Source organism: Tribolium madens, unplaced genomic scaffold (assembly GCF_015345945.1).
Source record: "Tribolium madens isolate multiple individuals breed KSU strain unplaced genomic scaffold, Tmad_KSU_1.1 Scaffold_97;HRSCAF=244;Tcas5.2_LG3a, whole genome shotgun sequence".
Lineage (NCBI taxonomy): Eukaryota > Metazoa > Arthropoda > Insecta > Coleoptera > Tenebrionidae > Tribolium > Tribolium madens.
The window spans coordinates 14,179,041-14,191,279 of NW_025401069.1; the positions used below are offsets into that span (position 1 = coordinate 14,179,041).

A 12,239-nucleotide genomic window follows, 5' to 3' on the forward strand; every position below is an offset into this window, starting at 1 on the left:
TTAGTACAAAAACGTGCTTAAGAGCATTTTCGACCAAACCAATTTGGTGGTTTATCGAATTTTTTTGAGAAAATTTGACAAACGAAGTTAAAGCCTTAAAGTTAGATAAAAGTTAGTCATTTTTGACACGCTAAGGTAAAATCTCGCAAAAAAATAAAGTTTTCAGCTTAAAAATCTGTTTAAACTTAAAAAAAGCAAAAATTATAATTTTCAGTCTAATTTGAAGGTTTTTTGGCTTGTTTTTAACAAACTTTTGCGAAATAATTAAATTTCTAGCTGAAAAACGTGTTAAAACGCTGAAGAGATGCAATAATATAATAATTTTTTACTTAATTTGTAGATTTTTTTAGTTTGTTTCAGCAAAATCTAGCAAAAAACCTTAGATTTTAGTACAAAAATATGCTTAAAAGCATTTCCACCAAATTTTGTGTGAAACAAACCAAATAACATTAATTTCAATCATTTTTGTTACTTTTAAAGGTGTTTGGACAAGATTTTGCAAAAAATAAGTCTCTGGTTCAAAAACAAAGTAATTCGAGCAAAACAAGCCAAAAATATATTAATTTCGATTTAATCTTGTAATTTTTTTAGCCTGTTTAAAGGACTTTTTCTTCTTTTTATCTTAAAAACGTGCTTAAACATTCGAAAAAAAGCAAAAATTACAACGTTTTAAGCCAATTCTGCAAAATAACACCTAATTTTTAGCTGAAAAAACATTCGAAAAACACATTTTCCGGTTTAGTAAAATCTCGTAAAAAATAAATAGAACTGTTTTTAACCAATTTGGTGTTTTTTTTTAATTTTTCATTTGAGAAAATTTAACAAAACAATCAAGTTRCTGGTCGAAAAACATGGAAAATGCTCGAAATAGATAAGTACAAGTTTTATTTTTTGCCTAATTGATAAATCAATAATTGAAAACAGTTTCTTCCATTTCGAAAAACCACATATGACAATTTTCACCAAATGAAAATCCRCAGACGTGGTAAAATTTCACGAAACCTGACAACACTGTACGGAAATTATATTCAAAACTGTTGCAAGTTTATGCAACCAATTATACATAGAACCAAGTTTTGTTATACTTTGGGTTCTTTTTTTGTGCAAATAATTTGGCGGTTTCAAAATTTTAACAACACGTCATGTTTTGCCAATATCAAAAATTAGAACAATTTAACAGGAAAATTGAATCTGTTTACGTAACTCTGGTTGCTTGTGGTGAAACTTGAACAAACTCTTCAAAGCATTCAAATTATTAATAACAAACTCATTTCTGAAAATTTACAAAATGAAAATAACCAGATGTTTGATCAAATTCACTTACCCTTCATTTGTAAAAAGATTGAACTTTTCAATATTTTGCTTAATTTGATCAAAAACAGGCTTTTGGAGGCTTTCTGGAACTCTACCATATTTGTACATCGCGGCTACAAGAAACCTATGAATCACAATATTTAATTGTTAAATTTGAATATTTTTTTATTCCAACCTGACTTTGTATAGCCTACTTGTTTGTTGAATATTTGATGGGTCTGCAACGCTGTTGATTTCCTCACGACAATTAACACACTGAAAAAGGCCCCCAACAAAACTCTTATCCAGATAGCCTTGACAGGGTGCATGATAAATCACTTTGCAAATCGTACATTTTATATTATCAAGAACACAATTATCTAAAACTTGTATATTACACGGACAATTCACTAGAGTTTCCTCATCACTCGAAATATCTGGTAATTAAAACTGAATAAATAAAAAAATTAAGAAAAATTGGTATAACGCACCAATGCACTCAGATATGTGCGATATGTAAGTATCATTTATTCTATTATCTACWGGATTTGGTTTATCGAACTTTGAATTTTCAAGGGGCTCCGACAAGTCCTCCTAAAATATTATCAATCGGAATAATTTACAAACAAAAATTGTTTTTTATACAGTCATTTCACCAACAGCAACAGTCATACTTGATTCAGTGTTTTTCTCATCAACTAGATGTAATTCAAAATCGTTTTCCCCCAAACTCTTCGGAGTCAAATTAAAATTAAACTAAAACAAATTACTCTTAATATTTAGTCAAACAGTGGTTTGCACTCACCACTTCCCCTCTTCCCCTACATTTAAGTTGGTGAAACCCGGTAAATAACGATCCAATCACGACCGAATTCCCCTTTTTATTAATTTTACTCATTAGAGCCTCACTCTCGTCAATATTGCGAAAACCTGGGGGTTCGTAGTCTTCAGGAGTATCTAAAACAGCACATTAGACACAATTTCGAACGATATAATACTATACTCACCCTCGTAGTACAAAAATTCAACTTTGAACTGTATTTCCCTGTTCAATTTCTCATGTTGTCCCAACTCTTCCAAAGTCTTCAGTAATTCACAAGTACAATCAGTTAAATCAGCGCTTTGGACTTGTTTCCGTTCATCTTTTTCAGCATATTTAAAGGAAAATTTATAATTTTCCACGATATCGCCCGAAGACACGTCGATAAAGTACAAATAAAACTCCTTCAACTAGAAAATAGAAATTAATTTCGTGGTTTTTCCTTCGTGTTACTTACGTAATTCTTGTCCAAAGCGTCCTTACAAGCAATCATGTAAGCGTGAAACTCACGAATAAACCGATTCTTCGATTTGGATTTAAACGACTTGAAATTAACGTTGTTGAAACTCTTTGTAATAAACTCCTTTTCGTCAATGTTGAGACGGTGGTACAAAATGTTTATTACCGACGCCTTCAGCATGATATTTATGTATCTCTTGGACATGGTGTAAGACCTCACGGCTTGAGCCACGTTGCTGTTTGTAAGAGTCTGAAAGAAAAATTGCTATTTATTTTGAAATAAATTCTACCTGTGGGGGTTTAATTCGGAAGACAATTAGTAGAAATGTCTAATTTTATTTAATTTTTTTAAAAACCATTCATTTATATCAATTACTAAATTTTTTAAATTTTGAATTTCGCGCCGGTAGTTGGCATCGTCACATAGCGCCACCTGTCGCCCATCCCCAACAACACACTTCATTATCATTTGCGGCAAATACGAACAAGTTTTAACAAAATGACGCAACAAAACACACTACAAAGCTTAAAAAAACATGTTTTAAACACTTACCAATGAAATTACGTTTCCTTTAACGCGTGTAGTGGTCATTTTTCGACTTTTTCAAGGACCTGATTGTCGACACAATAATTAATAACAATTGAACATCAAAATCAAAAATGGATTCCAAGCGCCCTCCAACCTAAGAAAAATTAAAAACCTGTTTACCGAAAATTCTATTTTACACTTTAACGTGGATTTAATAATATAAGAAATTACACATCAACTGTGTATCATTTATTATGGCAATGAAATTATTTGTACAGTTATTAATGCAAATGCAATGAGCCTGAATGTGATTAGTTGACAGGTCCGAAAGTCGATCAAACCGAAATGTGTATAATTAATTGCATTTTTTTTTTATTTATCCACTTGTAAATGGTTCATATTTAATAATATTAAAACAATATTTGTTTTAAAGTCCCTGATTGTTGACACAATAATTAATAATTATTGAAAATCAAAAATGGTTCCAAACGGGGTGCCAACCCAAGAGAAGACAAATACCTAAATAAAATAAAATAAAAAAACCAGATCAAAAATGTGTCATTTATTTGATGATAAAACGATTTGTACATTTGGGAAATAAAAAATCTGTACAGTATATTGCAAATGAAATACATTGATTTGTAATTAAATTAAATCTGGGCCCCTACAAAACGGGGCACAGCACCGTTCACCAATTTTGATTGAAATTAAGTCTATTTCAAGTCAGACTGTTGTTCTGTTGGAGTCTCCAGCCAGTTTATCAACTAGCTGAAAAATTGGAGATATTATTCCAAATTAAACCGTTTTGAAATTATTACCTTACTAATTCCTGGGAAATTTAAAAATGTTCCTAAAATGGGCACTCTTCTGAGAAAGTTGATGGCAACTGGGAAAAAGCCACTAAAATGGTGTTTTATTACATTAAAAGTCTCAAAAAAGTCAAAGACACTTTACCTAAACAATAAAACAAATCCATAAGTTTCAAAAAGCATTCCAACTAGTGGCCAACCTACAAGCACTATAATTATTCCACCAAAAAAGGAGATTGAGGCTTTGATTTTGTGCCTTTGGAAAAAGAATCGAAACGTTCGTTCTAGGCCTATTACACATGCCAAACCAGCAATAAACAATATCTGCAACAAAATGTGGGTTTTTTCATGCATGGATACAAATATTTACTCACATTTCCTAACGCTAATAAACTCTTATCGAAGAGGAGTAAAACCCCCAAAAATAGGAAAAACATCCCAAAGCCAGCAAGGCCAACCCCAATTTCTGTAAAAAACACGAAAACAATGACATTTTTTGCAATTATTTTAACATACTTTGAGTATCTGTGACCTCAAACATTTTCTATTTTAATTTGGCGATTTATTTTAAATTAAAACGTCTATGACATAACCTCACAAAACACATCCACGTCACTGGAAATGAGTTGGAAGTTTTTGCACCGTCTGAAACCTGAAATATTTATTTAAATTCGAAAGTGTTGAACAAAATCGCACTATTTAAGTACAAAAACCACGGCTTTTACACTTTATCGCAATATTTACATTTCTCGATCAATCATCTTTTATGTTGGTATTTAATGACATTTAAACCGCGAATTTTAAACTTGAAATCTGAACGTTTCATAAAATTATTATTTAGTTAAAGGCTTTCGCCCCCGAATACTTAAAAGTGTGAAAGATTCACAAAAAGCAACAATCTGAAATTAAATTGGGACAAGTGGATGCGACTGTAGAGAAGGCTTTAGTTCGGGAACAGGAAATTGGGGGTTTCCCCGCCTTGAGACTGTTTAAAGGCGGATATCCGGTCACGTATACTGGACTTAGAAAAGCTGAACACATTGTAGCTTGGTTGAATCGAAACAGTGGATAATTAACAAATCCTTGATAATAAAAATAACTGAGTTAACGAGTTTTTTATTTTTGATTTGTATTACAAAACACGAGTTTAATTGTTAATAAATAAGTGAGATATAAATCRGTAAATTAAGCATGCAATGCAGCTTTCACTTGGGCTTGTTGAAACTGATGTTGCAGTTTTTGGAGAGCRTCCCGATGCACATCTTGCTTCTTTTCAATAGATGTGATCAAATCATCGACTCTTGAAATCTCTTTTTTGATATAATCCATTCGTTTGCCCACATTTTGTCTTGCTTCAACAAGTTCAGTTTTGATAAGAACTGGACCGACYGATTTGTACACRTTYGCATCTTTAGGAAGGATTTCTAATTCATCTRTAACAATAATATTCTCATTTAACTGACTATCTAATTGTTGTCTCGTCGAAATTGCCTTTTGTAATTCTYGAAAAGTTGGGTTAGGTTGGAAAAATGTGGGTTTTTGTACCTTTTTGGGTATTCTTAAAACTGTCCAGTTCCGACTGGATTTTTCTTTGCAGGTCTTCACTCATTGCACGGTTTTGTAAGACGAAATATTAATAAATAATTTTTATTTTTTCTTGTTCCAACAAATGTCATTTGTGGGTATGTTCACAAATTTAGAAAAGTGTTAGTGTATTTTGAGTTGCATAAGAATCTCCAAGGCGAGTATTTCTGGTTGCAGACTTATTTTTTTTTAATTATGAAAAAAAGGGGGCCTTAAATATTCTTTAAACAATCTTAAAAAACTCAGTAATAATGACTTGTTGTGGCATTAAATAGAAATATCAAAAAAGTAAGTACAAGTACAAAAAACGGCATTGTGTGTGGTGTAATAACGAGTTAAATACATAACATTTTTTTGGTAATTGGGTAATATTCGAATTGCTTTGTGACGTTAGGAATAGCTGGATTATGCAGCCCCGAACAAAGGCCTTTTGCAAAAAACTGTTACAATAAAAGTTTTTGTAGAAATATTACAATAATAAGTCAGTCTTAGCCAAGCTCCCGTACGAGTTACTTGAATTGTAATAATTGTCCGAATAAATTATTACTTATTTGGTGGTTCAGGGCGAAATTGTGTTGAAATGGAGGCTGTATATGAGTGCGTGCGTGTTGGGAATTTTCGAGTGCCTAATAGACATTTAGTAGTGCGCGATTTTTAAAATTTCGAGTGATAAGTGAGTGCCAATGGGGGAGTGAAAAAGATAAGCATGCTACAAGGGTCCGGATTAAAGGGTAAGCCAACAATAACTTTCAATTTTTTTTAAATCTTACACTATTTAGATTTTATTTAATATTTTTAACTAATTTAATGACACATTGTACTGATTTTGTGTTTCTTTATTTTCAGTAGGTCCGTTTAAGAAGCAGAGACAAATTGCTACAATGGGTAGTAGAAGAAGATGCATTATAAGGTCAGTGCATTTTATATATATATATTTTTTTGTTTATAGCCAAGTAAAGTGTGTGAATTTGTGATTTTTGAGTGCAACAGTAAGTATTTATTAAATAATGAATAGAAATTAATTGTGTTTTAGATAAATTCTTTTTCAAAATTTGTAGACGAGTGCAAATTTATTTTTATAATTTTAACCAAGAACTTGGACTTTTTGTTCATGTTATTAGAGAAACATCAGCAAGAACAAGACTAAATATTGTACGAATTTAATTTTTTTCCATAGTTAATTTTTGTTTTGTTTCAGAAACTTCGATAACCAGTGAGTGCGTGTTGTGTATTTTCGGGTGCTAACAGACATTCAGTAGTGCGCGCTTTTTCAAATTTCGAGTGATTATAGTGAGTGCATTTAGGGGAAATGGAGAAGACAATAATCCGGTCAACAAGAACTTTTAATTTTTAGAAAAATTACACCTATTAAATTTAATATTTTCAACTCATTTTTTTGATTTCGTGTGTTGCTTATTCACGTATGCTTAGAAATTCTGTAGTGTAAATGTGTTGACAACATCACTTTTCTGGTTTTACAAGAATTAAATGAGATTAATTGCCAACACCACAGAATTAAAAAATACTTAAGGTAGGGTACGTTCACAAATTTATTTTTATTACTAAATACACATTATTGATTACTTAAATGTCACTTCATGTGCTTTCAAAAGAGATTTAGGGCCAGTTTCATAATCAAATTTAAAGGGGCTTAAATGTTGTTTAGACTTGTTGACAAAAATTTCACGTTCTAAACCAACATTAATTTTAAAGTCACAAAGAATTAGTGTCGTGCATTCACGTGACGTTTTAAATTGGAATTTAGTTTAGTCTTGTAATCACAAATTTTACAAGAGTAGCGGAAATTAGGCGGGTCGTGTTTTAGGATCATGTGTTGTTTCAAACCGCTCTTAAGTTTGCACTTAAATGAACAATGATCACATTTGAACCATTGGATTTCGGAATCGTTTGTATGTCTAAAGATCATATGTTTTTTCAAGTCCCCTGAATACATAGTTTTGTAATCACAAAATGTACATTTTACAATGCTCGAAGTCAATGTTTTATTATTTTTGGGTTTGTGACGTGCATTCACGTGTCGTTGCAAGTCGTAATTCAGTTTAGCCTTGTAATCACAAAGTTCACACAAGTAAGGGAAGTTAGGCGGGTCGTGTTTCTTGATCATGTGACGTTTTAAATCATGCTTGAGTTTACACTTATATGAACAATGTTTACATTTGAACCACTGGATTGCGGAATCATCTGTATGTTTACACATCACATGTCTTCTCAAATTGCTTAAAACCCTAGTTTCAAAATCACAGTCTGTACATTTGAAAACACTCTTCCTTTGATGTTTAGTAAAAAAGGAATGTCTCATAACCAATAATTGCGAAAACGAGTTGAAATCACATTTGTGACATTTGAAGGTTTTGGGTTCGACATGTTGTGATGTGTGACCTTGAACAATGTGACATCTCAGTTGTGACAAGAATTGTGTTTCAAATGTTTTGCATTTGTGACACTTGTAATTTTCAAGGCCACCACTGAAACAATTAAATTTTTGTTCGGTGTTTTCGTGAATTCTTGCGTGGGTTCTTATCCTGGACAAGAGTTTTGTCTTGAATGAGCATTTCTCGCATCCGTAATACAGTCTTAATCTGTCAAATCTGGAAAAAAGTGAGGTTAATTGTGGGCTACCTTTGAAACATTTGATACGGCATAAATATCATTTGGAAGATGAGCCAAGAAGATAAATAAAAATTACTATTTAAGACTTTGTTTATCAAAACAAGTCACACCCCACCACTTTTTTTCAGTTAAATGCATTGTTTGAGAGTGGACCTTTTTCCAAATAATCCTTACATTTCCTCCTCCACTTCCACTTTTATTGGGCTCAAATTTGTGGAAAACATCACTTTCTGGTTATATTTTTTTGACCATAAGAATTAAATGAGGTTAAATACAACAATTGCCAACACTACAGAATTAAAAAAAATACATAAGGTTGGGTACGTTCACAAATTTAGAAAAAATCACTTTATTCTTGATTACACATTGAACTATCGAATTCATGAAAAACTAGTACGGCAATAGTTATTAATTTGTATTACAAGGCCAGAAAGTGTCATTTTGCAAGTGCAAGTGCGGTTGGCAACACACTATTTTAAACCAATTTTAAATTCCTCTCAAAAGTTAAAAAAAAATCAAATGGTTTGCGCTAGGAAAATTACATGTATTTATGTTGGCAACACAATATCCAAAGTACTAAATCCATCACTGTTTTTTCGGACCGATTAATCAAAGATCTACAAAAGAATTACATTTTTTTTTTAATGTTTTCGAATTTTTTGGAAATTTAACTAATAATATTGCGAAATTGTAAAAAAATTAAAAAAAAAGTTTTTCTTATTTTCATTAAGATTAGACAATGTTCAGAAACAAAATTTTTGCAAAATTGCAAAATTGGAAAAAAAGTTGAAAATTTTTTTTCATTTTGATGAAAAAGTATGTAAGGTCCATTAAATTCTGACGATTTTTTATTAATTTTTTGAAATAAGTATGCAAAAGTTTGGATTTATTTCCAAATTGTAATTTGAACTTTTAACAATGTGTACCACAAAAATATTAATTTTTCTACATGTTTTTAACATAAACATAAAATATACAAAGGGCCCTTTTTGGAACCTCCAAGTGCCAAATAAGGCCCACCATCGACATTAAATAAGGCTCATACTTAAAATTTGGGATAGGATTTTTCAGTAATTGTATTAAGAGTAAGTTAAGGAAAAAATCTTTAATAAACAAAAAAATATATTTGTTTAATTTTTTTAAATTAAGCTGTATCGTTTCTTGATTTTTTTACAATTAAAAAAAAATTGTTTTTATTTTTTCAAACTTAACAAACTAATGCATAAATATTGGTCAGCAAATAAGAATGAAGTAGGTAACCTCTTCATGCCGTTTTACTGCCATAGATATTTTATTAAGGTTAAAAAAATATTGGACCGCAGCGCCACGGAATTTTTAATAAGCTACTTCAATGCCAACATTTAAATCCGCTAAATTTCTAAAGAAAAACTTTTTGATCGCACTGTGGAATAGCACAAAAATATAGGGTGTTTGATGAAAGAAGATAAGTTTGTACTTCAAACACTCGATATATTTCAAATTGGTCTTAAAGGCCGCCTTAAATTGGCATTGGAAATAATTAAATGTCACACACCAACAAGTGCTTTAAACAAGATTTAGTCTTACATTTAAAATCACAATGAAATCACTAAAGTTTGCCATTACTATGTTGCATTTTTAAATGTTTAACCAATGATTTTTTACTTTTAGTTTTGTAACCACAATGGGCACAGTGAAACCAGTCCTCAGGAGACGTATGGTGTTTATTCACGTGTTGTTTCAAAATGTTTCTTGTTTTCGCCTCATAATCACAAACTTTACACCGAAAGGGCGTCTTAGTGTGTATGATAATGTGTTGATTCAAATTACTCTTGTGTTTGGACTTAAATTGACAATATTCACATTTGAACCACTGAATCTCTGAATCGTCCAAATGTTTAGAAATCACATGTCTTCTAACACTGGCCAAATTGTCACTTTCGTAATCACATTTTGTGCATTTGTAAGCTCCTTTCTCTCCTAGTTTCTCTCTTAGATATTTGGTGAAAATAACATTTCCCTTAGGCAATGATTCACTACTTTTGGTTTTGTGTCGTGTATTCAGGTGTTGTTGCAAATGAGCCTTCTGTTTAGCCTTGTAATCACAAAGTTCACACGAGTAGGGGAAGTTATTTTCGTGTTTTTGGATCATGTGTTGTCTCAAATTTCCCTTAATTTTGCCCTTAAATGAACAATATTCACATTTGAACCACTGGATTTCGGAATCGTTGGTATGTCTATAGATCACATGTGCCCTCAAATTGCTTAAATACATAGTTTTGTAATCACAATGTTTACATTTGATGACGGGGCGTAAGTCAGGCGACTCGTGTTTTACGATCATGTGATGTCTCAAATTCTCCTTAAGTTTACATTTGTACGAACAATGTTTACATTTGAACCATTGAATTTCGGAATCAGCTGTATGTCTACAAATCACATGTCTTCTCAATTTGTTTAAAACTATAGTTTTGTAACCACAATCTGTACATCTGAAAACGCCTCTTTTTCCTCGTTTCCTTCTTTTATGTTTGGTACAAATGGAATGTCTCAAAAGCAACAATTGCGAAAACGAGTTGAAATCACATTTGAGACATTTGAAGCTTTTAGGTTCGACATGTTGTGATGTATGACCTTGAACAATGTGCCATCTCAGTTGTGACAAGAATTGTGTTTCAAATGTTTTGCATTTGTGACATTTGTAATTTTCAAGGTCACCACTGGAACAATTAAATTTTTGTTCGCTGTTTTCGTGGGTTCTTATCCTGGACAAGAGTTTTGTCTTGAATGAGCATTTCTCGCATCCGTAATACAGTCTTAATCTGTCAAATCTGGAAAAAAGTGAGGTTAACTGGAGGCTACTTTCGAAAGATTTGTTACGCAATTAAAATTACTACTATAAGAGTTACCTTTCTTCCTCCTCTTCTACTTTAATTGGATTCAAATTTGTGGAAAACATAATTTTTCTAGTATTTCATTTTTAGCAAATCAATAAAATTATGTTAAGGATAACATAACAATTGCCAACCATACAACAAGAGAGATTTTTTGTGTATTCTTTTCTGATCACAAGAATTAAAATGAGGTTAAAAATAACAAAACAATTGCAAACACCACAGAATTAAAAAAATACTTCACATTGGGTGCGTTCACAAATTTAAAGTCGCGGTCAATTCATAGTGGCCACTTCTCTGTGTAAATTTGTAAAAAGTGAGTTGTGTAAATCCGACTTTAAACATCCAATTGTTTTTTTAGGGATATATCTATCAAAAAAATTCAAATATAAAATCTACTGCGCCTGTCACAATTTTGACACAATTTAGTTACTTCTACTGCCAACACAGACACACCCCATACACTAGAAGTGGAGGACTAGGGGCTYCCAACTTTAGATACACTTTAYAAAAACTCACTTTATTCTTGATATTGGGTGATATTCATAAAAATTAGTATTGTATCTATTTGTAAGAAGATAAGTATTAGTATTTTGTTAAAAGTATCAGTCAGTTCAATCTAATAGTTAATACTTGAATCTATATTCATAAAAAGATGCTTATGCTTCCACTTGAGTGTAGAAAAATGCAAATTGTTTTTTTTTTATAATGTTATTTGGCCTGTTAATAAATACCAGTTTTTTGAGGTATAATTGTCAGGCATCTTCCAAACTTCTATCCAGTTTTTCTATTTTGTTTTTAATACTGACTATGACACTGCACTGGCAAGACCACTAAATACATTTCTTTTGATAGTTTTSTAAACTTTTTCCCAACCTTTTTCACACTGTAAATTTCTGAAAAATTTTGTTTTTGACAATTTGCGTTTTTTTTGCACTCAAGAGTACATCATATAACTTACATTTGGTTGCTTGGTTATCAGATTTCTCAGAAATCGACAACTATTATTTTAACCTCCAAAAAGTATAGTTAATTATAAAGATTTTTGAAGTAAGCGCCATGTTGGAAACAGAAAATGAAGTCAAAAACTTTACTAAACCAAAACAATTACAGGGTGTTAAACATTAGAGAAAAAAATACAAAATTTAGTACAGCTTTATACACCTAAACGACATTAAAGATCAAATTTTAATTCAGAAGCGTTAAACTAAAAGGATATAAGTAAGGTAAAAAGAATTTAA

At 31.3% G+C, this 12,239-nt stretch overlaps 5 protein-coding genes across 10 annotated transcripts; all 5 read right to left on the reverse strand.

The window, feature by feature from the left end:
- Positions 1-609: 609 nt before the first annotated feature.
- Positions 610-3,334, reverse strand: LOC123014659 (meiosis-specific protein ASY1-like). Of its 2 annotated transcripts, none has more exons than XM_044413880.1 (9): positions 3,126-3,334; positions 2,571-2,822; positions 2,301-2,523; positions 2,099-2,250; positions 1,939-2,049; positions 1,785-1,887; positions 1,490-1,673; positions 1,325-1,438; positions 610-1,273 (listed from the first exon to the last, which is right to left on the reverse strand). In XM_044413880.1, the coding sequence occupies exons 1-9, from the start codon at positions 3,162-3,164 to the stop codon at positions 1,174-1,176; spliced, it is 1,278 nt and encodes a 425-aa protein (XP_044269815.1). In that variant the 5' UTR covers positions 3,165-3,334; the 3' UTR covers positions 610-1,173. The 2 variants fall into 2 exon arrangements, with proteins under 2 accessions (XP_044269815.1, XP_044269814.1); XM_044413879.1 differs by having other exon boundaries at positions 1,490-1,730.
- Positions 3,335-3,648: 314 nt separating this feature from the next.
- LOC123014533 (vesicle transport protein GOT1B) lies at positions 3,649-4,742 on the reverse strand. 5 transcript variants are annotated; one of them, XM_044413698.1, is made up of 6 exons: positions 4,618-4,742; positions 4,427-4,562; positions 4,285-4,376; positions 4,056-4,234; positions 3,920-4,001; positions 3,649-3,865 (listed from the first exon to the last, which is right to left on the reverse strand). In XM_044413698.1, exons 2-6 carry the CDS (start codon positions 4,449-4,451, stop codon positions 3,815-3,817), a joined length of 429 nt encoding a protein of 142 aa, XP_044269633.1. In that variant the 5' UTR covers positions 4,452-4,562; positions 4,618-4,742; the 3' UTR covers positions 3,649-3,814. The 5 variants fall into 5 exon arrangements, with proteins under 5 accessions (XP_044269633.1, XP_044269631.1, XP_044269632.1 ...); XM_044413696.1 differs by having other exon boundaries at positions 4,427-4,555; positions 4,607-4,694; XM_044413697.1 differs by having other exon boundaries at positions 4,607-4,691.
- A 268-nt stretch (positions 4,743-5,010) lies between these two features.
- LOC123014678 (prefoldin subunit 6) lies at positions 5,011-5,599 on the reverse strand. The gene is made up of 2 exons (XM_044413904.1): positions 5,456-5,599; positions 5,011-5,412 (listed from the first exon to the last, which is right to left on the reverse strand). The coding sequence occupies exons 1-2, from the start codon at positions 5,517-5,519 to the stop codon at positions 5,096-5,098; spliced, it is 381 nt and encodes a 126-aa protein (XP_044269839.1). The 5' UTR covers positions 5,520-5,599; the 3' UTR covers positions 5,011-5,095.
- A 1,174-nt stretch (positions 5,600-6,773) lies between these two features.
- Positions 6,774-8,413, reverse strand: LOC123015197 (zinc finger Y-chromosomal protein 1-like). The gene is made up of 2 exons (XM_044414805.1): positions 8,300-8,413; positions 6,774-8,103 (listed from the first exon to the last, which is right to left on the reverse strand). The coding sequence occupies exons 1-2, from the start codon at positions 8,347-8,349 to the stop codon at positions 7,218-7,220; spliced, it is 936 nt and encodes a 311-aa protein (XP_044270740.1). The 5' UTR covers positions 8,350-8,413; the 3' UTR covers positions 6,774-7,217.
- Positions 8,414-9,279: 866 nt separating this feature from the next.
- On the reverse strand, positions 9,280-11,208 carry LOC123015195 (zinc finger protein 335-like). The gene is made up of 2 exons (XM_044414802.1): positions 11,014-11,208; positions 9,280-10,935 (listed from the first exon to the last, which is right to left on the reverse strand). Exons 1-2 carry the CDS (start codon positions 11,061-11,063, stop codon positions 9,714-9,716), a joined length of 1,272 nt encoding a protein of 423 aa, XP_044270737.1. The 5' UTR covers positions 11,064-11,208; the 3' UTR covers positions 9,280-9,713.
- Between the last annotated feature and the right edge of the window lie 1,031 nt (positions 11,209-12,239).